The 25019-nt window shown below is 38.4% G+C and overlaps 1 protein-coding gene across 1 annotated transcript in view; it reads right to left on the bottom strand.

Annotated features, from left to right (window-relative positions):
• The window catches only part of CCDC50 (coiled-coil domain containing 50), a 70108-nt gene that overhangs the window by 34283 nt on the left and 10806 nt on the right, over nucleotides 1–25019 (bottom strand). The window contains exons 2-4 of the mRNA XM_045811202.2: nucleotides 8275–8337; nucleotides 7323–7449; nucleotides 2276–2366 (exon numbers count right to left, since the gene is read on the bottom strand). Of these exons, the coding sequence (XP_045667158.1) occupies nucleotides 2276–2366; nucleotides 7323–7449; nucleotides 8275–8337 (281 nt within the window). The remainder of the gene's footprint in view (nucleotides 1–2275; nucleotides 2367–7322; nucleotides 7450–8274; nucleotides 8338–25019) is intronic.

Here is a 25019-nt window from a genome sequence, read left to right as displayed (position 1 = left end):
ACTGGGGAATGGGGCCATCAGAGCAGGTCAAACAGTACTGGAGGGCAAGCTAGCTGGGAGGCCTGGGAAGGTGAGGCAATGCTTGAGACTGGAATACACTGAAGCCTGTTTATTTTCTGCCTTTCTAATTCAGCACACATCTCTTTCTATAAGAGAAATCAGAGCTGTTATAAAGGGCCAAATGGTGTGGAAACAACTAGCAAGAAAATAAAAAAGAAAGAGAAATTATTAACTTAATACATCCCTGAGGCCATACATACATGATCTCACTTAAACCTCTCAACAGCCCTCCAGTGTTTGTACAATTATCCTGGCTTTTCCAGTCTGGAACCTGAGGCTCTACACGGCTAAGTGAGATGCTGAAAGTCACAGCTAAGAGTTAAAGAGCTACGATTCAAACCCAGAGCGCTCGAACTCCCAAGCCGACATGTTTTCTGTTGTGTCGGAAGCAGTCAGTCAGGGGACCTGAACTGTACAGACATTTCTTTGGCATCTTGTTACAGACTGACTTCTCAAGTCTTAATTTCTTCATCTGAGAAACAGTTAATCATTAAACTGCTGACTTTATCTAGTATTACCATGAGACTATTGTGATTGCTGTTCAGCCTCTACTTGCCTAAATAAAGTGTTTTGGTTTCTCTTTCTTTCCTATTTTTACTGAATGGGGGGGAAAAAAATCACAGGACACCAGTAGCATTTATAAGAAGCCAACTTCATTATTCTGTTATTTTTAAAAGAAAAGCTTTCCTGTTTAGAAAATATAATCACTTCTTTCAGTTCCCAGTTTCATCCCCAAAGCAAAGTCTTGACTACAGAGAGGCAACACATCCTGTAGTGAGAAAGAGTTCCTGTGTTGATAGCAGGAAGGATAAAAAGCAATCCCTAATTCTAACTTGGCAGTTCTGGTTATCACAAACTCAGGATTTGTTTCATAAAGAAACAGCTAAATACACACATACCAGGTGTCTCACGCTCACCTGGCATTGAACAAGGAGTCTCACGGGAACAAGGATGGCTCTGTGGGAGCAGCAGTATATGCAGGCTACTCTACTGATGGCCCTCATCCCACCTATTTAACAAGGCCATCACGTGTGCTGGTACCCAGGACAGGCCCAGTTTATGTAATTATTAGTGCCACCTTTTAGCCCTGAAAGTATTTGAGTATACATACAATAAATCATACGGCCATTCTACTATTAAAATTATAAATCATTTTCTTCCTTAATATAACCTGAATCTGTGGCCAAGAACAGCATAGTTGGTTTCAAACGAGGCAGACAAAGAATCAATACACACTGAAAAGGAACTGTTTGTAAGAAATGCTAAAAGTCCAACACAAAGGCAAGTAAGAGTTAATTGCGAATTCAAGTCTTCTTACCAAAAAAATGCTATTGCTACTTTCAGTCATTTTCAGCTTTAAAAACAAAACAATTAAAAAATATCTACAGAATCAAACAGATGAGTTAGTTCTTTGAGGCAGTGCCCATAGGAGAGTGAAGCCATGAACAATGAAGAGTGAGAGCAATGGTGGCTCCTGGCTTCTCACAATGGGACCCCTGACTGGTGTTCAGCCTCTACTCAGGTCTGCTCTCTCTCAAGACTGTAGGAATAACCCATAGACATACAGCCTGTACTGGGTTGAACAGTGTCCCCCAAAAATTCATTTCTACCAAGAACCTCAAAAAAGGACCTTATTCGGAAATAGGGTTTTCACAGATGTAATTAGTTAAGAGAAGGTCGTACTAGACTAGGGCGGGTCCTCAAGCCAATGACTGGTTCCCTTATAAGAAAACAAGAGGACACGAAGATACAAGGAAGAAGGCCATGTGACAAGAGAGGCAGAGACTGAAGAGATGCACTGACACGTCAAGGAATGCCAATGACCGTCAGGAGCCACCAGAAGCTAGGAAGAGGCGAAGAAGCACCTTTCCTAGTAGGTAGCAGGGCCCCACCAAAACCTTGATTTCGGATTTCTGGCCTCCAGAACTGTGAGAGAATATATTCCTCCTATCATAAGCCATCAAGTTTCTGGTAATTTGTTAAAGCAGTCCCAGGAAACTAATCCACATCTTATGTTGAATTATCGTCATTTTTTAAGATTTCACTTAGGTTATCCAGGCACAATAAACAGTGGTCCATGGAAGGCAATACTTGGACTATGCACCCCCAAAGACAGGAACTCTGCCGCCCAGCCGGCAACCCTACCCTGAGCCCGTGAATGCTGAAAGCAGCCCTTCCTCTGGACCGGTGTGGAGGGGCGTTATCTAAGTTGTACCTCATCCTTCTTCTCCTGAATGCGTCGTCTCTCTGCCTCGATAGCCAGCTTCTCCTGGATCTCCTGAGCAATTTCACAGTCTTGTTGTTCACTAAAAAACAAAAGTGAAAACAGTATGAATAAAGAAAATAAGGAATAATTTTTTCCTAAAAATAACACAACTTACTAAATACTCACTATGAACCCATGCACATTTTTTATTTCACTTAATCCTCACAAGCATGATGCAAAGAGGTTGATATTATCACATCTTATAGATAAAAAAGCTGGGGCCCAGAGTAGTGAAACCATTTCCCTAAGATCACAAAGAAAATAAGTGGCAGAACCAGAATCCGATCCCCAGACATTACAATGGAAAGTCCCATGCTTTTTCTATACTCCTAAATCACCTCACCATACTGGGGCCACTCTACAGAGAGGCATGTTTTCTCAAGAATATGCAAAGGAGACACAGACTATGAGATTAATGTCCACAAATATCCAAATACAGATATGGAATACACAGAAAAAAATTAGGAGAGAGCTCACTAAATGTCACTGTGGTCAGCGAGAGGTGCTGGTATGACTTTAAAATGATTGCCACAAATTTTTAAATTAGATGTATTTTTCAGTTTCACTAATATTTAAATCCCTCCCCAGCTTCAGTTCCCAATAGGCACCTCTCTGCCTGATGCCAGTTTTCTTAATCCTCAGGCCCCTAAGAAAATTAAATGTTGTAATACTGCGGCCAGTACAATTTGTTTTCTTTGGGCATTCGCACATGCAACAAACATTTAAATAACACCTGCTGTGGTCCAGGCACTATGCTCAACATTGAGGATACAAACACGAGGAAATCTTCACTCTGCACTTAGAGGCTCACCATACTTTTTGGTGGAAGAAACAAGAGAACAATTTTGGTGGGAGAAATAGATCCTTTAAAACAGCACCTCTAAAACAGCAGTTCAAACACAAAATAGGGCTTGGATCTTTCAGAGGTGGCTACAAGTACACGTCTTCTGGCTTCAGGTTTCAAGAAAAGTCAATGGACAGCTCAAACTCCCAAATGTGACAGCTCTGGAGAGCCAAGCTTTGCACAAAACTTTTAGCTAGGAATGAAGGCCAGAAACATGCAAAGAGTTTACTATTTAAAAAGATGCTGGAATAAAATCACATTTGTGACTTATGGATACAGTTTGCTTCCTAAACAAATATATCCTCTCATTGTCCCCCTGCCAAGTGAACTTAAAACACTCAGTAGGGGTGCATGGGTGGCTCAGTCGGTTAAGTGTCTGACTCTCAATCTCAACTCAGGTCTTGATCTCGGGGTCCTGAGTTCAAGCCCCACATTGGGCTCCATGCTGGGTGTGGAGTCTACTTAAAAAAAAAATACTCAGTGAATCTCAGTCTTAGTGGTGTATTCCATGTTTAACAAACAGCATTTTAGAATTCAAAAGTGTTGTAAAGGACGATAATCCTAACTGCGATTCAGGAATTAAAACCCACATCCTCTATTCTGACAAAACTGAAAGGATAAAAATTATTCTAATTATTCTCTACAGAAATGGGTCACTTGCAACATGCTTGGAAATAGGCAGGTGCAGGTGGAAGAGGTTGTGCATACATGCGGGTGTGTACACATGTGTGATGCACACACGAGACAGAAAGGAAGGAGGAGAAAGTAAGATGGCACAAGGAAGGGACGGGAATATTCTCAGCATCAGTAGGAAAACCGCCAGAGAAGGCGGCTGCAGACATGATTTCTGGTCCTGCCACCGACAGCCAGTGAGCCGTGCCCTCTCGTGGCAATTTATCAGCTCTAAAAGTATTTGGACTTAACAACTTCATCTTACACGTCTAATATTTTAGGATTCTTAACCACTCAAACCAAAGAACTGAAAAGAAAAAAAAAATCTACTCAGAACAATTTTTATTTATACATCCCCTTTCATTCACTCACTTTTAATAATTAAGAATTATATACAAAATCATGGTCTTAGTTTTCAAAGACTTCTCTACTCGGATCTCCCAAACTCACGTAAAATCTGTACAGGAGTTAGCAACTATTAATTATATGCAGATGAGAACAGACGGGAAGAAAGCAGAAGCTCGAAAGAGAAGACAAGTCCAAATCAAATGTTAAAGGTCACAAGTGACATAGATGTACCTCCTAGTAGAGACAACAGCCAAAATATGAAAGAGCCCAGATGTCCGTGGACAGATGAATGGATAAAGAAGATGTGGTATATATATATACAATGGAACACTACTCAGCCATCAAAAAGAATGAAATCTTGCCATTTGCAATGATTTGGATGGAACTAGAGGGTATTATGCTAAGCAAAATAAGTCAGAGAAAGACAAATACCACAGGATTTCACTCATGTGTGGAATTTAAGAAACAAAACAGCTGAACACAGAGAAAGGGAAGAGAAAATAAGATGAAAACAGCAACGGAGCCAAACCATAAGGGACTCTTAACTCTAGGAAACAAACTGAGGGTTGCTGGAGGGGAGGTGGGTGGGGGGATGGGGTAACTGGGGTATGGGCATTAAGGAGGGCACGTGATGGAATGAGCACTGGGTGTTATACACAACTGATGAATCACTAAATTCTACCCCTGAAACTAATAATACACTATCTGTTAACTAAATTGAATTTAAATAATTTTTTTAAAAAAGAATAAAAAAAATAAAGAAGTGAGGTTTAAGCTGAGCTTAAGAACTTCAAATCATACTTCCAGGAAGGACCAGATCCGGTTCACTCAGACAATTATAAAGAATCCTGAGGAAGAAAAATCAAGGGAGAAAGGAATAGTCAACAACTGGCAAATGTGGCATTGGACAGGGGCCCCAGGATGCAGGCAAAATGAGAGGTTCCAGTTCACTGATATTTACAGCATTTCACCCACCCAGTGATGTGCAAGTATCAAAATTACCAGGGTGTGAAAATCTGAAAAACTTCCTTTCTAACTTACTTACTTCAGCTAGGAATACCTCCAAAACCCTGAAGTCCCAGGCAGAAATATAATACCTGGCTCTCCTCTAATTTAAGACCTATAATCCATCACTCTCCGAATCCTCATTTATATTTAGTGTTTTATCTCGATAATCTCTGAATAATCTCTTTATGCTCACTATCATTACCCTAATTTAGGATCTTAAACCTCAGCACCAGCCTCAGAGCTGCCCTTCAGAGTAAAGCACTAAGAATCCTGTAAAGGGCATTAACTGAGAACTCTAGAATATTATTCTAGCTCTGGTTCTGATCTTCCCTCTACTTGTGACCCTGAACCTCCACACATCTCAAATCTCTTTCTTCTTTTTCTTTTTTTAAAAAAATAGATGTATTTATTTATTTTAGAGAGAGCAGGGGGGGGAGGGGAGAAGGGCAGAGGGAGAGAGAGACTCAAGCAGACTCTGCCCTAAGCCCGGAGCCCAATGCGGGGCTCAATCTCATGACCCTGGGATCAGGGTCTGAGCTGAAATCAAGTCAGTTGCTTAACCAATTGCTTAAGCAGTGATCAGCTGAAGAGGTGACAAGGCTTGATCTGAGGGTAATGGCAACAGAGTTAGAAGAGAGAGATTTAACGGGTGCCTGGGTGGCTCTCTCTCTAAAATAAATAAATACATCTTTTTAAAAAAAATCCTTCACCTATCCAGCCCCCAGAGAAGGCCCCAAAATGAAACCCCCAACAGGTTCTCTGTCGTTTATAATATAAAATCTACAAAATCTGAATTCCTAAAAACATAACTTACGTAACCTTTTGGTCCGGCTTTTGACTACTTTTCTGGCCTCATGCCCTACCCATGCCCTTAATCACACCCTGCAGTCCAGCAATACTGAACATCATGTAGCTCCATGAGATTCCAGGCTCTTTTACCTCCTACCTTCCCTTTTACTTCCTCTGGCTAGAATCATTTTCCCCAGCTATGACGACACACTTCTAATTAACCATCAGCGTTCAGATAATTGACTGTCTGCATTGGGATGGTTTCCCAGTCTCTCCCCTCTTCATAGGCATGAAATGTATTCTCCAATTCCCTGTGGCTTGTACAGTTATCTGTAGATTTACAACCCTCAGAGTTTTATTCTGAGGCCCTTAAAGGCAGTGGCTACATTTTATTCCTACCAGCGGTCTCAGGTGCCTTTCATGGTGACAGGTATAGCAAGAGTCAGTAAGAGTGTTTATTTCCAAAATAAGGAAGCTGAACAAAATGATGACTAAAATTCTATGAATAAAACAGAAGGACAAACCCTTCCTGAAAGACAGCAAAAATGATACGTTTTCCTGTTTCTTTCAACATGAACTACAGTAAATTGAGGGTCCCTTGAGTTCTTCCTTTACGTTTCCCTCCTCAAAACAATACATGTGGTAAAATCCACCATTTGAGATTTAGGGATAGGGCCCACTCTCAAGTAAGAAATGCACTCTGTGCATTTAAAACACTGGGGGGGAAAAACAGTCATTGTGCTGGAAGAGACCTTAGATGTGATCTTTCCATTTGTCTAACTATTATAGGAGGAAACTGAGAAAGAACTTTTGTTAGATGAGGAAGTTATAAGAGAACAGAGGGTGTAATTCAGAGCTTTCCAGAAGATTCTGCTTCTCCCTGAAAAGCAAGAGGTTTGAGGAAAGTAAGAGCAGCAAACACTACCAGGAAAGAGTAAAGGAATCCAATACAACTCATAAAGTTCTTTGATAGCCTGTATTTCACTGGATTCCCCCAAACAACCTATGAGGCAAAAGGAACAGATTATTTCCCACATGCTATAGGGAAGGAATACAGATTCAGACAGGTGGATCAAATGCCTCGAAGTCATAAAGTTACAAGTGTTAAGAATTCATACCAGAATCCACATGTCCCAAAAACCTAGAAAATGTTCCAACAATGAACAAAAATTTTCAAATCAAAGAAAACTACTGGAGAGCCACTACAGGATTTATAATCGAATAGCAAAAGGCATGGGAGGGACAGACACAAGAACCTTCTTCTCTGCCCTGGTTGCTCACTCCACAGAGAAAACCAGTCCCCACATGACTCCTTCCCAACCCCCAAATCCTCACAGGTCTTTGTAGCGCTTCTGGAGCTGAGCCTGAGCTTTCAGATCTTCCTCCTGAAGCTGCTTAGCCACCTGGAGATCATGCTGGACCAAACGGTTCCGCTGAATGTTCGATGCCAAATGATGCTCGACTGGACAGAAAGATTGAAGAGAGGAATGACAATGTTGTGCTGTTTGGGGCTTATTAATACTATGCCTCAGAATCACTTAAGAAGAGCTTTTCCATTAAAAAGAGCTTCACATCCATGACTTCATTGTATGCTCTCAATAATGCTATATAACAGGTAGCAGAGGAATTACTCTTCTTATCTTTCCATTAAGTAAAGTGAGGATCAGAAAGGTTAAGTAATTTGCCCTTGGTCACATGGCAAAACAGTGGTAGTACCAGGACTTCCGTACAAATACTTTAAGGCCAAGGCCATGGCTCCTTCTGCTCCACCAGCTGTCACTCTCTTTATAAACTACATTTTTCAATACTTAATTTTTAAACTGACAACATGAATTAATGATTCTCAAATTACATATTCATAAATATGTACTTTTGTATTACACACATAACTTAGATTTAGCTTCCAGAATTACATACATAAATATTAAGAAAAATCCACAATCTAGACACTGCCAATGCCTGGAAAGATGTTCAGGCCCCTCTTCTAGGGGAATGAACAGATGCCAGACAGTGTCTCCCTCCTGTAATACTAGGGCAAGAGAAAAGGTTCAAGACCCTCTTTTCCTCCCACATACCCACCAGTCTCTTCATCCCTTGCAGCTGTCATACTTCAAAATACCCAAATCTTCATTCTCCACCCAGGTGACATTTGCCTAGATAAATTCCTTAGGATGGATGGACAGTGTGGCCTGGTGACTCTGTTCTCTCCTGCCTCGCCCTAAGAAACCTGCCTCAAGCTACCACTAAAAAAGAAAACAGAAGGAACATAATGAGGGCCGTTACTCACTCTCTTGTTCCTGCAGGCTGTGGGCCAGGGTGTGGTCCTCTAAGACAGCAAAATCTCGGCACACTGTAGAGGGTGAAGAAGAAAAGCAAACAGGAAGGCTCATTCGTAATATTTTAATATATTTTTTTAAAAAAAGAACTGTTTACTTCAAAAGTCAATTCAAATATTTTAGGATGATCAACTTTATAACACGCAATGCTAAACAGGGCTTAGTTAGTACAAAGTCTTCATTCACAAAATCCACACAGTATCTGCTCAGCCAAGCACAGGGTGCCACAAAATAATGGTTAGCTCTGGTCCCCGGCCTAACTGTATTAACCACAGATCAGAACCCAGAGGTCCAGAAATTCTAATCCACATCTGTTAAGAAAGGGCAAGAACTGCTGCCATAATGTAAGAGACAAGAACATTCTGCATACTGCAGCTGAGAGAAAACGGAGTTCCTGCATGGTCAGAGGAGTTAAGAGCAATCTCCCCTTTGCCCCAGTCATCTGGGGTCGAGGGGATCCTCTCCCAGAGACTGACATCTATCCTGGTGTTCCTAAGGAAAAACATACCTTTATTAGTCCCTCGGGTAGGAACAGATCTCTACATCAAGGATAATCACATTCTTTAATGGGTCCACACCCTCAGACATGAGTCAGAACTGGCTCCCTAGGTCTCTCTAAACGTAGAGCTTCCTAAAATGAATCTGCACACCAAAAGAAAACGGGAACCTTAGAACATACAGAAATCTGCCCCTAATGTTGCCCTGATTTGGAGATCCAGGCAGGAGTACTCACTGGCCTATCTTTTTAGAAGCAAATGGGAGGAGATGGTCTCCAAGGTCCATTCTACCCGAAACTGCAATTTAAACTCCTGTTTCCACACAAGAGTAAACATAAAACAATACTTACGAAGGACTCTTATCGTGTAATGTGCTTTTTATTTGTTTGCTTAAAGGACATGTAGTTTAGGTGATACCTTCTTACTCTATTCCAAACATGTAACTCACATTAAAAAGGAAAATCCCTCAAGGCCATAAACCACTATAATGTGTAGGACTCAGAAACCTGTACCATAGGAATACCAGAGGTTACAGATTTCTTTCTGGAGCTTTGGATTTGCCTATGAGGACATTTAACTAAAATGGAATAAAACACGTCTTTGCCATTCTTAGCACTTACACATGCTGACATATACATTCATGTAGCCCTGTCCCTGAGAAATAATGCAATAAAAAAGTAGGTAGACCTTCAACATTAAGGTTACTCCAAAATGGTTTTATGAATCATTTCTGCTTGAGAACCATATAAACTATACATGACCTGCTTACCCCTTGTTCAAATGCAACTATGAAACCAGCAATTCCATAGAAAGTCCTGTTCTTTTACATCAGATATATTCTTAGCAAATTCTTACAACTGTGGCCTAGATCCTCGTCTGTATTTCACAGAAGGAAAGTGCTTTCAAAATGAGGTAGTTAACCCTTTTGATTAATAATAGGTGAGGAAAATGAGGGCCGGCAGGAACAAAGGACTTATTAAGGCTATATGTAGTTTGTTGGTGACAAGGCCAGAAGTCAGTGTCTGAACCAACAAGAGCTCTTTCCTTTCCTGACACTATGACAGCCCTCCTGGACTTCAGGCAAACCAAGAGGCTGGAACAGACTGAAGAAGGTATTTGACACTGACCAACACGCATTCCTTAAAATGTTTAGCAATTAATATTAATTGATTAAATAGCTAAGACATGTATGATTTAATTCACAGAAAACAAATATTCAGAATCAATTAGCCAAAATGAATGTAATAAAATCTTGCACAAAAGAATGCTATTTTAATATGTTGCCTTATTATCTGAAATGCTTTTATTATACTATAAAAGTTTGTGTGTATACCAAAGTCAGTATTAATTTTAGATTAAGATTAGATTAATTGTTGAGGTTAATATTTTTCAAATCATGGATGGCAACCTATTATTAGGTCATAAAAGCAATCTACTAAGTCTAGAACAAGCATTTAAAAATGAATAGGCTAGAAAATAGAGTATAACATACACAGTGGAGAAAACTATGGTATGGAGAAACTTTTTCAGTTTCACATACATACACACACATACAGACACACACACAGGTATATATGATATATATATTAGGTCACAATGTAAAACATACATCATCCTGTAGGTTACAGTCAAAAAAACTTGAAAGTCACTTCAATTTATGTTATCAGGACAGAAAGTTATGTCAAATAATATATTTTATATATTTTTAATGTCATGCTGAATAAAATTTAAAAATTATAAAATCATTGCAGCTTTCCATGTGTATAACCATGTGAAAAACTGCAATAATTTTATAGTTTTTCTTTTAGTCAGTACAACATTAAAAACATAAGGTTTATGGATATTAACACCGGTAGTAGAAATACACGTTTTTAATATATAGCACTGACACAAACTGAATTTAGAATCGTGCTCATCTACAGAGAGGGGCAAAGGGCAGGAGTGTCTTTGCTATATCAGATGGAGTCCTATTGCTTTACGAACACAACAGAGAAGACTAAAGCAAATAAGGCGAATACTAACATCTATTAAATTTGACCAGTAAGTTTGTGGGTTTCTGTTTTGCTTTTGCTTTTTCTAATTTTATATATATTACATTTTAAATTCTATAATTAAATAACAAACTTTTTAAAAATCTACATCTTTAATTCCATCAACAGCATATACTGCTAAATCATAAACATGAAGATACTGACATCATAACAGGTACAAGGAGCTTATGAATTACTGGTTACCATTAACGACGACTCTTCTCAAAGATTTCTTAATATTTAAACAACAAGAACAAAGTATATTCAACTATTGTGATTTGATCCTAAATCTTCTTATGGCATATATGGGTTAGGGCTTGAGTTAGAAGAGAGATCTGGAAGATCTTCAATGACTACAAGGAAGTGCACACACTCATACACACAGTTGTACTGTCAATACACTGATTTCGCACCTCAGAGTTTACGAAGAACTTCCAAATACACAGTCTCATTTATACCAAGTATTATGTGTTCAATCCAGTTTCTTCTGCGTCCACTCTAGTTCCCTTCAAGATGTGCCTCTATATTCTCTGCGGCATGACTCTACTACAAGCTGGAAAAACAATCACACATCCAGCCACCTTTGTAAATCAGTAACCAGACTGGCAATTACAGAAAAATTTCACAGCCAAGCCAAGTTCAGAACCTAGATCTTTTCTCCTTCCCAAATCTATTTTCAAATAAACAGTATAAACCGTACAGAGGGTAAACAACATAAATTCACCACACCACACTTTCCCTGCAGGCACATTTAAGATGTATCACCGGACCCTGAATTCTTATCCTCTCACTTCTCAAACTTTCTCTCTCCTATGTTCACTTTCTCTCACCCAAATTTCAGGCTGATCTTACCATTAAGGTACCATCACTCCCCTTCACTCCTATTCAGACCTCAAAGGTCCTGTAGCCTCTTCCCTAAAACCCCAAACATCTTCCCCACAATTAGGGCACGGTAGCTAAATCCCTTTTGAAAACTAATAACCATGCAACTCTGCCTCCTTGCTTCTGAAGAGGATCAAGAGAAACACACATTTATCCTTCAACTGAAATACACAACTGCCTCCCCCACCAGCTGCAAACTCTTCAGGGCAGGGACTTGTGGGACGAATCTCCAGACTTTCCACACAATTAGCACTAGATGTAACATATAGTAACACTTCAAGAGATATTAACAGGAAAAAAAAAATGAAGCAACACTGATCAACAGAGTCAAAAACCAGTAAAAGTGCCATACACAAAAGAAGAAGATAATTTTATGAATAGAATTAAGCTTGTTGTTATGACAGCATCATAGAGACTTACAAAATTTTCAAATATTATTTAAATAAAAACTAGAAACCTTTCCCATTCCCATTAAATGAAATAGAGTGTTAGTGATTTTTTTTAATCTAGATATATATAAGTATACAATGAATTAGTTTACATTAAGCCAAGCAAATCTCAGAAATAAGTGGGGTTTTTATATATATATAAATACACACACACACACACTCCCCCATCCATTTTCAAGAAAAAGATGATTTTCATTCATTTATGATCTCCCTAAATAAATAAATGACATAGCATGTATCTAATAAACACATGCATTTGACAAACATTTGCTGAGCTCTCTTTTAGGATAAATAAATCATCTCCAAGCCATCAAGAAGGTAGAGATGACAGAAAGGTACATAAACGTAATATAATTTAATAAATGTTATAAAGACCTATAGAATATTCTTTGAAGGCATAAATAATGGAGGAGTTATGCTTCTTATGAACTGGAGGTAAGTATAAGGAATGGGAGTGACTCAAAGGTATCAAGAAACCTTAAAGCAGCTAACATACAAAGCAAATTTCAAAGGAAGGTTAAAATTCTTAAGGGCAAAAGGGATAGGCATTCTCGGTGGAGAGGCCAATTAACTCTTACAAACCAGAAAAGGAGTGAAGAAGCCATTCCCCTTCCGTCCTCTTACTCACGCCCCAAAACTTTCTGAAAATACAAATCCAGTGAGTCAATCTTTACAAGCTTCCACCCACATACAGATGCCTGGATTAATAATACATTCACTAGAAACTATTTCTTTCAACTATGTCTGTATTGCCTTTTATGTTCTGGTATAGCTTGTGAATTATTCTATTTTTGCATAAGTGCTATTAGCAGCAGATGGAATACATACTCATTAGGTGACAGGGATACTTGCTTTCCTTTGTTCTGCACACATGAAAACAGCCTCTATGAATGAGGATGATATCCCAGACACACATTTTGTCTTGAAAGTTTGGTAATGACAGGCAGCCAAAGCTGATGCTGATGGAGCGCTCTGCTGGTAACAATGCACTTTCATATTTATTCCTCCTAACCGCCTGAAGGTAAGGCTTTATCAATATTCCCATTTTATTTATGAGGAAACTAAGGCTCAGAGAAGACTTGGCCAAGATAGCCCAACAAATAAACAAATTAATTGGAAACCAAACCAAGCTCTTCTGACCCCAAACATTTCTGCTCAAAGAACTTCTGGAAGTAATGAGTCTATATTTCATTATGTCAGAAAAGAGCGATATTATTAAATAGTAAATAAGACAAATCTGCATTCGGTTCTCTGAAGTCACGGATACAAAACAATTTAGGTAAGGCTGGTACATGTACTCAGAAAGTGGATTCCAGGTCCCAAAATAGAGCAATAAAAATGGGACATCACTTATTTTGTCTCATTATCTCCCAAGAATAAGTCTCTAGCAATCAGTCTGTGTTCACTTCTGAAAAACAAGAGCAATAAAAACTTCTTTTCATTTGCAGTGTTTCATGGGTGATCTACAAGAAAATCCCTCAGCTATGAGTATGGTGGGAAATTCTGAGGAAAATCTCCCTTTGGGATCTAACCACCTCCCCCCACTCTCCATTCAACATCAATGAGTCTTCCCTCCCTTTGCAAAGATGGTACTAATGAATTTCAGACTAATGTGTCCAAGAGATGTTGAAAACAATTTGAATGAAGAAATAACATATGTAAACCCTTACGCCTTTGTTTGTTGCCCTACAAAAGGAAAGTCTCCCTAATTTATTAAAGAAGAGACTCTTTCTTTATTTAAAGTTCTAATAAAATTGCCTGAGTAAAAGAAACATGGGATGCAGGAAAAACTGTAAACAGTTATCATCCTAATGACAAGTCCTCAACACTTTCATCCCCAACAAAGTTTATATACGTAAGGACTAAGAGTATACCAATATCACCACCACTAATACCAACACCAAAATGAACCCCTACCCCGAGGACCACCACCATCAGCCTGGGAGCTTCTTAGCGATGCCCACATAGGGACTGTGGACACTCTCTTAACCATCTTCCCCAATAATGAGTCCCAGAATAGTAGACATAGCTTTGAGTCACGGACCACTTTGACAACTGAAACTTCCCTTTCAAGCAGAAGGTTGAAACAAGGAGAATAAGATCTCACTGATGTTTGAGCAATTAATTTACCGGAGAATAAAGGGTAACTGAAACCTTTGTTCCTTCTGACTTTAAGTGTTCGAGATGTTCATCCTGTTGAAATTAACAAAATCTAAGTACGGTATGACAGAAGGAGGAGAGTGGCACATAATTTTGGCTGATGCAAAACTGGTAAACGACACTGGCGTTCCATCCTCACTTACTTTGTTCCTAGTCAGAGTAGCCAATGGCAGGCCTACTCTTCTGATCAAGTCTCCAAATCCCATATATTATGGTTATTCCATCTGTCTGGAAGGCAGAGGATCCTTCTGAGAAGAGACCCATAATATAATTAAGTCAGATTCACTTTTCTGTAATATTTATCCTTAGTATAACTGCCCCCCTTACTAAACTACTTGCAAAGTACACATAGATATCTGTAATTCCTTTATGAAAGACAAAGACTTTCATCCACATTTTGTACAAATGATTGAGTCAAGTACTATTAACCAGTGTTTCAACTGTTTGGGGGTTTTTACGGTTGTTGGTTTGGGTTTATGTTTTAGTTGGTTGGTGTGGGTGTGGAACACAGAGAACGGGAGAGTCTTGCAAGTCTGAAGGAAGCTTAGTCACCATAACACAGATTGTGTGTATGTCTGCCTGAGGCACCTTCATTGCCTAAAAAATTCATCATCAACTTTCAAAACGCTCATTCAAATGTCATTTCTCTATTTATCCAGTTGTATAGAATAAAACCAAAACCATCACAACTAACTCTCACACACCCAGCAGATTCACTTATGCTTTTCTCCCCCCTGGTGATTTCACAGCATATAGTAAATATAGTACTATAGCCCTAATCATATTATAATTACCTTTACCCATCTGTTTCCCCAGCGTATATTCAAGATCTTGCCAGGCAGGAAAAATATTATGGATTATTTTCTCTCCAACATTTATTACAATGCCTGAGATCATTATTTTTAAATAAATACTTGTGGAAATGAGGGCTCCCAAGAAAAATGATGACTAATATAAATAATGATGTACAATGAAATATTGCATTTTTTGCAGGTATGAGCCATCCTCACCTTCCGGCTCACCTGAAAAAAGGTTGAGGAGCTACATGTCTACCCACATTACTGAAAATGACAGTAAAGGGGGGGGTGCATGGGTGGCTCAGTCAGTTAAGTGTCCGACTCTTGATTTCGGCTCAGGTCATGATCTCAGGGGTCGTGAGATCGAGCCCATGTCAGACTCCCCACTGAGTGGGCAGTCTGATTCTCTCCCTCTCCTTCTGCCCCTTCTCTCATTGCCCTCTCTCTAAAATAAACAAACCTAAAAAATAAAGTAACAGTAAAGGGTTTCTGCTTCCATCACGCAAATTTCAGATATATTATACATATTATAATGGATAGAAGCTCTTAGAATCCTAGAATATCTAGAAAGGTAATACACTCAGACAGATGGTCAATTGTTGGTCTCTTCAGAGCACAATTAAACACATAATTCAATTAATGAAGAAATGATGGCTCTGAAAGTTGGAATAATAATGCCAAGGATCACACAAATAAGTGGTATTTCTAAGATGAGACCCCCAGACTATGAAAAAATGTGCCTATACATGAGGATATGTGTCAACCTAAATAACCCAACAGGATGTATAGGACGTACATGGCATTTTGAAGCAGAGAATGCAATCTGTACTAAGGTGCTGGTAGGAATTATCAGAATCTTGGAGCTAGTGTCCTGAGTCATTTGAGAAAAACTTCCTCATGTCTTCAGAAATCCTGTACAGTAGCAGACTGCCAAACAGTCCTGAAAATTAGAAAATGTTAGGAAATCAAGGTAAATGAAAAACAGGTCAAGGTTGGAAGAAGCAAAAAAAAGAAGGGGGGAGGAATCTTGAGGGATCTTTGTAACAGGAAAACACCTTCCCGGTGAATTACCCTGCCACAAACATTACTGAAAGATAGAAAGCTACGCTTTTCATAAAAAGCTCTGCAAGGACCAGAACAGTGTAACTGAAGATCTACTGCAAAGTTCTACCAAATACGTGGCCTGCTAAAGCCACCGTTTTGGTTGAGAGCACCAAACTGTTTCAGAGTGTCAAGAATCTTAATCTCATGTGAATATCTCTAAGAATAATACAGGCCCTGGATGACAGGCCAGATTCTCTTAGTTTCTTCAAATATTTCTACACTTCAATCACTGTTCATAAAAATGGGCTGATTCATCACTTTCTTAAAATTATGAAACTGATTATCAGAAAGGGCTTTAGCAGTTGTCAAGCCCAGTCTTATCCTGTCCAAATAACCATCCTCTTAAATATTTCAGCCCCAGGAAGCCCATTTCCTTTCAGTGCAGTCCCCCTGTAAATAACTATAAGTAAAATGGTCTTCAGAAGGACAAAACCTGCCAATCTATAGAGATTATCCACGGATCCTATTTCCAGCCTTGAGTAGATGGGGGTGTTTTGTATAAACAATGGCACTCTGAAATCTGTTGTTTAATACATCTTATAGATGACTATCCGTGTGGCTTATCATACGAACTAGGCACAAGTAAAGGTACTCTCCATTATATGGGCTGATCTTGTGAGACTTTCTGACGATAGGTGACATACCGGGACTCTTCAACTTCATAAAATATTAGGAAGGATAAACATCAAAATCCTAATGCTGATTATGTACTATAGAGTTACAATGTCACTCATTTTCCTTTTTAAGCATTTCTATATTCTCCACTTTATCTACCATGAAGGGTAGTCTTATTATTTATAATCCTTTTAATAATATTTTATAATAGAATATATGTTTTTAATCTAATTTTCACATCTAAACAATGAAACAACAAATACTAGGAAAAAATGAGCTGAACTAGCAATGTTTTCTTGATTCAGTTTAATTATACTGTTTCCTTAAGGTTACAGAATCAAAGTGGTTTTTTTTGTTATTGTTAAGGAAAAAAGTATGCTAGCAAATATAAAGTCTACATAAGGCTCCAAATTTGTATCTGATCTCCCTGAGAACCAAAGCAAGTAGGGAAATACGAAAGTTGCTCAGTTTTCATTGTCTAAAAAAGACAGAATACCAGCTCTTCACTGAATAGAAATGTTTTACTAGCAGCAAACATGAAACTAAATTGTTACAATGCTAGAACTTAAATAGGAAGCACTAAGTTATATAATGGACATCATCAATAGTTCAAGCATGAGTTTTAAACACGTGCCTACACACACACACACACACACACACACACCTCTTCAACAAAAGCACAAGACTAAGCACAGTAAAGAGACATTTTAAAAAGTAAAACAACTGATTTAATCCCAACATTTCACTCGGATGCAATTAAAATCGGTTCCTGAGTTATTTTTTTTCCCTAACCCCCCAAATTCAAAGTTAAATGAAAACACCAGTAACCCAAACCACTTGTTTGGCAAGTAGATATATTATAGCTGACCACAGACACATTAGATTGCAGGCAAGTGGGTTTTGAAAATGCTGAGATAATGTAAGTCCTCAAATCAGAAGTACTACTTTAATATCACAAACCATCTACATCATTATCAGAGACCACAGAGTAACTGGGTAACTTATTGGAAAAGTGAAAATGGCTGAGTCAGAAATTTCCATCTGACAGAGCAAAAGACTGAGGGTGAGAGGAATAGTGAGAAAGGGGGAAGGAAGGTAGGGTAGAAACAGAGCAGTATTTACCCATCCTGGTAGAACTGTCAGGGAAGACTTCCCATAAGGAAATATCTGACTCAAGTTATCATTAAGGATAAAAAATACTCACAAACACAAACAACCTCACAAGCTTCCTGTATTTGCAGGCATCAACTTTATGGACTGGTATTCTACAGCCAAACTCTTGTGTTGGCAGTAACAAAAAAAGCTACTCAAGAAGTTACAACTCAGACCTTGCCCATTTTCAGAAAAAGCCGATCTAGATACTAACACAAATCACTGAAACTGGGCTTCCTTTCTTCTCAAGAAGCATCCCATAATCTCAAAATGAGCTCATCCTAGTGGTCACTTGGTCTGTCTTCCCACCAAACAGGTGCTTGGGTTCTGTCCTTGCTTTCCCACCAAGTGCTCATGAGTGAGGCTCTCTTCAAAATCCCGTATGATGTGCATCCACATTATCCAATGTTGGAACAGATGTTAGAAAAGATTTTCTTAAACTAGACCAAATCTGTATGTTCTATTGCTCCATCATTCATCTATCCACTAGGGTCACAATCTTTTCCCCACACTGTACATGATAGCCACTACTCACATGTATCTATTTCTTCAACATAACTAAAATTAAATTTTAAAAATTCAGTTCCTCAGTCTCACTGGCCACATTTTCAGTGCTAAATAACTATATGGGGCTGATGCCTACCTCTTTGGACAGTGTGGAACATAGACCATTTCTACCATCACACCAAGCTCTACTGGACAGCACTCCTCTAAACAACAATCACAGTGTGATGGATAGGTTACTGTTAACTTAGACAACTGCACCACTCAGTAGCATTTGAAGCCTCTTTAATCTTTCGTGGTATGTGGACACATACATGTGCATATGTACTTATATTTTAACCAACAGATGTAACTCACTTTACCAGTATGGACAACGAAGGGTTTTGAATATGTTATTGGTTTTGTGTTAGCCACCGATCTATCTTCGAAGTTCTTGTATAGTATTTCTCGTTTCTTTTTCTTCAACTATAAAGTGATGGTAGTTTTGCTAATTTCAGCAGAGTGAAAAAATCAAAATTTGCTCTACATTTATCAAACAACTACTTTACAGATACATGTCACAGAAACAAAGTGAGCAAATCTCCACTTAGAAAGGAAAGTGAACAGATTTTTAATACAGTTAAAGGAATTCAATTCTGGGAAACACACCTGTTACTGAATAAATCCACCAGCTCACTGATACTTGCTTACCAAGAAGAACTCTGCATTCTGATTAGCAAAGGTACATTTGTGAGTCTCAAATGACCTTGAAAATTAAATGATCAAAGGTGAAGATTCTCCTAAGTCTACTGTGCTTGGTACACTCCTTAGAGAATAATTACATTTTATGTGGATACTCCACTTCAGAACAATTCAGAAATATATGAATTTACACAGCAGCTAAATAAGTAATTACTTTTAACATCATAAAAATGATTTAAAAGAAATCACTTCTGCTTTAAAATGATTCACTTTATTTTTTAAATGGATTTAAAATTTCCTAATTGAACATAAAAAGATGACTATCAAAATTACACTTAGAGGGGCACCTGGGTGGCTCCGTCCATTAAGCTTCAGACTCTTGGTTTTGGCTCAGGTCATGATCTCAGTGTCCTGGGATCCAGCAGCGCACTGGGCATTATGTTCAGCGTGGAGTCTGCTTGCCCTCTCCCTCCCCTTTTGCTCCCCCGCCTCAAATAAATAAAATCTTAAAAAAAAAATTACATTTAGAAAATATGAAACTCTTTACACAGTGTTTTTTGCAATACACTACCCAGAGCACTTGTATTCAGTGAATACTCACTGCATAAGGATGCAGTATAGTGTAACTAAGTACTCTTACTCTGATTACAGTCCTGGTTCTAACACTCACTAGATGAACAATCTTGAACAAATTAATATAATTTACCTTTGCTCACCTGAAATATGGGCATGATAGCAACCACTGTAAGTACCTGAGCACGGCAGGAAATCTGTATTTTTTTTTAAAGTATTCACAAAATATTCTGATGGAGATAGTCAGACTTTCTATGTAGAAAACAACAGACCCTTGATAACCATAAGCAGTCCTCAAAATGTCCAAAATACTTAAATACCCTTAGATAAACAGTAGCAGACAGAATTTTCAAAGCAGTTTTTCACTAAGAATATCCAAACTGTAAGAATTTATTGCTCTTATTTTGATTGCATGTATCCCTACAGAAACTCCAACCTTCTGCTGTTCCACTATTTGAATGGCACTTTTCCTGGCACTTAAACAAGCCCTCAAATGGTTTGGCAGTCCTCAGATGGTTTTGGTTTCTCTGTTTGCCTTAGCCTAGAAAGAAAAGCCACCCATCTCCTTAAACCTCTGTAGGATAAACCCAGTCATGCCCATTAAAACCCAAAAGATCACATCCAACCCAACTTAAGTACAAGTTTACACCAAGGAAAGAAAACCATTTTGGTTTATTGGCTTCATATGACAAGAGAGTTTCCTTAAGTACTAGCTACTGCAAATTCTATTTACCCTGAGTCAGATATTTCCACTTTCAACTTCTCTTCTGCAAGGAGATACTACAGCTAGCACTTTCTTTCCTATTAAGACTAGTAAACACATTTCAATTTCAGAAAATCAAGAGTAAGGGGTGCCTGGGTGACTCAGTTGGTTCACCATCTGACTCTTGATTTCGGCTCAGGTCATGATCTCAAATATTGAGATCAAGCCCCAAGTTGGGCTCTGCTCAGCATGCAGTCTGCTTCAGATTCTCTCCTTTTCCCTCTGCCCCTCTCCCCTCTCACCCTATCTCTAAAACAAATAAATAAAAATTTTTTAAAAACGAAGAATAATACTCAAAACTTCCCCCCAAAATTTTGTTTCAAATAGCAGTCATGGGATAAGCAGGCATGGTAAAAAGATTCTCTTAGAATCTTGCTCCCATAAAGCAAATTGTACTACTCACAGTTCCACTTTGGTAACCATTTGTCAGAACTCTACACACAATTCCAATAATCTTAGATCACATAAATCTAAAAGTAAGAACAAAAAACAATGGGTAAATCTTGAGATTTGGGGAATTTTACTCTGATACGCAGCTATATGCTCAAAAATTGGTCATGTTTACTGACCAGAAATGTGTTTTTCTACAAGATATCTTGAGATCATGGGTACGTTCTTAGAAGTTAGGGGAATGCCTCCCCAGAAGATCAAGAGAATTATCTTCCTAATTATAATACAAGTAGGCTTACGTTTAAATCAGATTTCCTAGAAATACCGTTTATACAGAAGGAAGCAACCCAACAGTAAACTGAAAGAAGTTAGCCTACACTTCAAAGCACACATAGAAAATCCCTACCTTGATAACAGGGAGCTATGCCAAGAGTTTAAAAAGTTATTCTGTCAACCACTTTGGCTTCCTCTGTAGTTCATCAGAAGGGGTATTTATTTGAAGACTTATTTATTTATTTTAGAGAGTGTGTGCACGAGCAGAGGGAGAGGGACAGAGAATCTCAAGCAGACCCCACACAGCACAGAGCCTGATGCAGGGCTAATCTCAAGACCCTGAGCCGAAATCAAGAATCCAACATTGAACCAACTGCGCCACCGAAGAGCCCCTATTATTATTATTATTATTATTATTTTATTATTGAGAAAAATCTGTATTCACTTTAGTGGTATTTAAATAAAAGTATTCACTTTTGATGGTTCCCTATTCCTAAAGAAAGCTGGAAACAGAGCTACTGCTATGGGAAGAAAGAAGCAAAACCTCAAGCACAGAGGTAAATTCCAATAAGGAGAAAGCGGAGATTTCTTCAATAATACAAAAACAAAGAATATATAAAGTAGCAACATTATTCTCTTTTGGATTTTTCCTACTGTGTGAAGAGTATTTCAGAGGGGAAAAAAAAAAAACAACCAAAAAACTCTGGAGTGATACAGATCAGGATTCAAATATTGCTTACTTGACAGCTATAAGACCCCGGCAAGTTATTTAATCTCTTTGAGCCTCAGGTTCCTCCTTTGTAAAATGAGAATAAATGTCTTGAGAACTAAATTAGATAACTGAAGGGCCAAGAAATACACCTGTCACTCAAAAAAAGGAAACTCAATAAATGAAACCTATTATTACTGGCAGCATCAGAATTAAGGAATTCTTAGGTCCCATAGTTATGTCCCATTAAGTATTTCTTCCAATCAGGTCCCTTAACTAAGTCACTGATTAACACAGATGTAGTCACTTCTCAGGCATAGAATGTATAATAGAATACGCAATCACTACTTCGTCTTATGATGTGCAGAAATGTTTCCCGGCAAAGAATTAAACTGTAATCAACAGCTTACTACATTTCTATAGCTCTTTCTAACCTATGTCCAACTGAAGGAGAATGTTTCCTACGCATAGTATGGGCCTGAGTCGAAGGAAAATCAGTATGTCTAAAATGTTTAATAAGCTCCAGCACTTCAAACTTTTTTTTTCAATTGAATGTCCAGAGTTAGAAAGCAAAGTAGGATTATATAAGAAAGTCATATAATTAATAGTTTAATCAACATCAAGAATAATAGAAGGGTAAACTGTTGAGTATAGGTATAGCTGGACAAAATACAAACCCACTAACATGTAAATTTAAAACAGTGCATACCTAAAACTAGATGGATTTTCCTAATTTCTATTCTTTGAGTTGCTCTAGTGAAGGCCTTCTGCCAAATCCACATGCCATTTTGGTATCTTTACTGTAAGAAATATGGATATGTCTTGCCCAATGTATAGAAATATGGCTTTACTGTAGCATATAAGGAACATACAAGTACAAAGAGCCCTGTTCTTAATTCCAGACACCTGACAGAATTTTAGTTCTGCTTCTGTCAGCAGCTCACCAAGTGACCTCTAACAAGTCACTTTCCAAATCAGAACCTCAATGTCCTGTGCTGTAAGGAAACAGTCCAAATTAAGAATTCATCCAACTTTGGGGAGCCTGGGTGGCTCAGTCTGTTAAGTATCTGCCTTCAGCTCAGGTCATGATCCTAGGGGCCTGGGATCAAGCCTCATGTCGGGCTCCCTGCTCAGTAGGGAACCTTCTTCTCCCTCTGCCCTTCCCCCACCTCCCGCCTGCCAACCTGTGCACACTCACTCTCTCTCTCTCCTGCTCACTCTCTCTCAAATAAAATCTTAAAAAAAAAATTCATCCAACTTAGACATAGGGTTGCATGAAATGTACCTGATTCAGAGTAAGTGATACACACTTGTCTCTTGGACACAAGCATATCATCTAAAATGTGATCATCACAGCCTGTATAAAAGACTACCCTACAGAATGACTGTTGTGCTTTCTCCGGCACCAAACACTGCTTTCTGATGGTTTAACTATTTCCACCATACAAAATGGCAAATCTGCTTTTATTCATCTGTATAGTAGCATCAATGACTAATAAATCTTAAAATAACCTTTCATTTAATCTGGTGCCTTATTAAAAAAAAAGTAGTCTTTTTCTGTTTCAACTAGCAATTCTCACTGAGCCTTCTGTATCAGGGTAAAATGAGACCATGTTATCAGTCATTTATTGTCCAATGTATATAAATGGGAACTGTGTCATTAACTAAAAGGCTTATGTGGGGCCAGATGATCACAGCCCAGAAAAGTGAACACCTTCTATATTCAGAATGCTTCTTAGAGATTACCTAATATTTTAAGTTCAAGTGGAATGTGTTCTTTAAATGCTTTGGATTCCTCTCCGCAATGCTACTGAAACTGGCTTCAGTACATTCTACAGTAAAATTGGTTATCATGTAATTCTCCTGCAGAGGAAGTGAAAGAAAATCAGGGGCAGCCTGCATCTTGTGAACAGGAAGGCAAGTCGTCCAAATCCTTTCTGCTCTACAGGATTTACTTGCTTCACTGTTTTTTTAAGGAGTCAAAATTATTGTGGTGTTTTTTGAAAAAACTGAAATAATAGCTGCCTATAAATGTATAAATTTATTTTTTACAGCACTGCCTGTTTTGAAAGCAGTGTTAACTCCTAATATATCATATTAAGCTGAAAGAGACTAAACAGTGTGCCCTAAGTTAGAAACCCATTCCAAAATAAGTACAATTGGACATATCCATGTCCAAAGTCAAAACTCTTGAGCTCTTGCTTTCCCACCTTCTTTTGATCATAAACCACTCCAAGTTTACGATCTGTACATCCATCTCTTTAGTCTCCAACCCAAAACTTTCAGATTCTTCACAATTATCTCCCCTTACAATGATGAACTTTAAAAATACGTGTTATGCTTGATCTGTTTAGTTAAAACTTTATAAGAACCTTGCTCCCTCTATGTCAAAATAGATCTAAGAGAGAAAATAGTAAACATAAAAATTCTGAATGGAACCCAACACCATCCAAGAAACTTCACTGGATTCTCTAGTAACAGTGACAAAATGATACCATCTAACATTCCTGGAAAATATGCACACATTAGCATAGTCTTACATAACTAAAGTCAATCCATAAACAAGTAAGCTGACGGCCTGCAAAGGAAACTACTGTGTGTTTTCAGGCCTTGATCTAACCTCAGTACCAACCAACATCTTACAAAAATTTGACAAATGGAAAAAAATACAACAAGAAGTTAAAGCGACCTGTTCCTAGTCCTCTATTCCTACCCCAGTGAATTCATGCAAATGATCATAGCTCTTAATCTAGTGTCATTAGTTCAGTTAGCTCTGGTCAGTCTGTCCACTGAGTGTACATAAGCTGTCAGATAGTCTGACAAGTTTTCTGGAGTATCTCCCATATGTAAAGATCCCAAAAAAATACTGAAATCAGTCAGCCACCAGTCTCATGTTGAGAAAGAATGCGAAAATGGTATGTGTTGCTTAAGGAAATAAGTAGTTCAAAGTGGGGTGAAGAAATCACAGAAAAGCAGCAGGGCAGACTTAACAGAAAATGAGCACTTGAGCAAGGCCTGGTGGGGGTGAGAGGGTGTAGAAACAGGCCGGATTTGGATAGTGTTGAAGGAAACTCCAGGCAGAGCAACAGGGCTCACAGGAACAACAGTGTGAAAGAA

This window comes from Ursus americanus, chromosome 4, assembly GCF_024610735.1.
Source record: "Ursus americanus isolate L20-20 chromosome 4, mUrsAme1.1.p, whole genome shotgun sequence".
Classification (NCBI taxonomy): domain Eukaryota; kingdom Metazoa; phylum Chordata; class Mammalia; order Carnivora; family Ursidae; genus Ursus; species Ursus americanus.
Note: the sequence above shows the minus strand (reverse complement) of the source record. Positions and strands in the feature narration are given on the sequence as shown.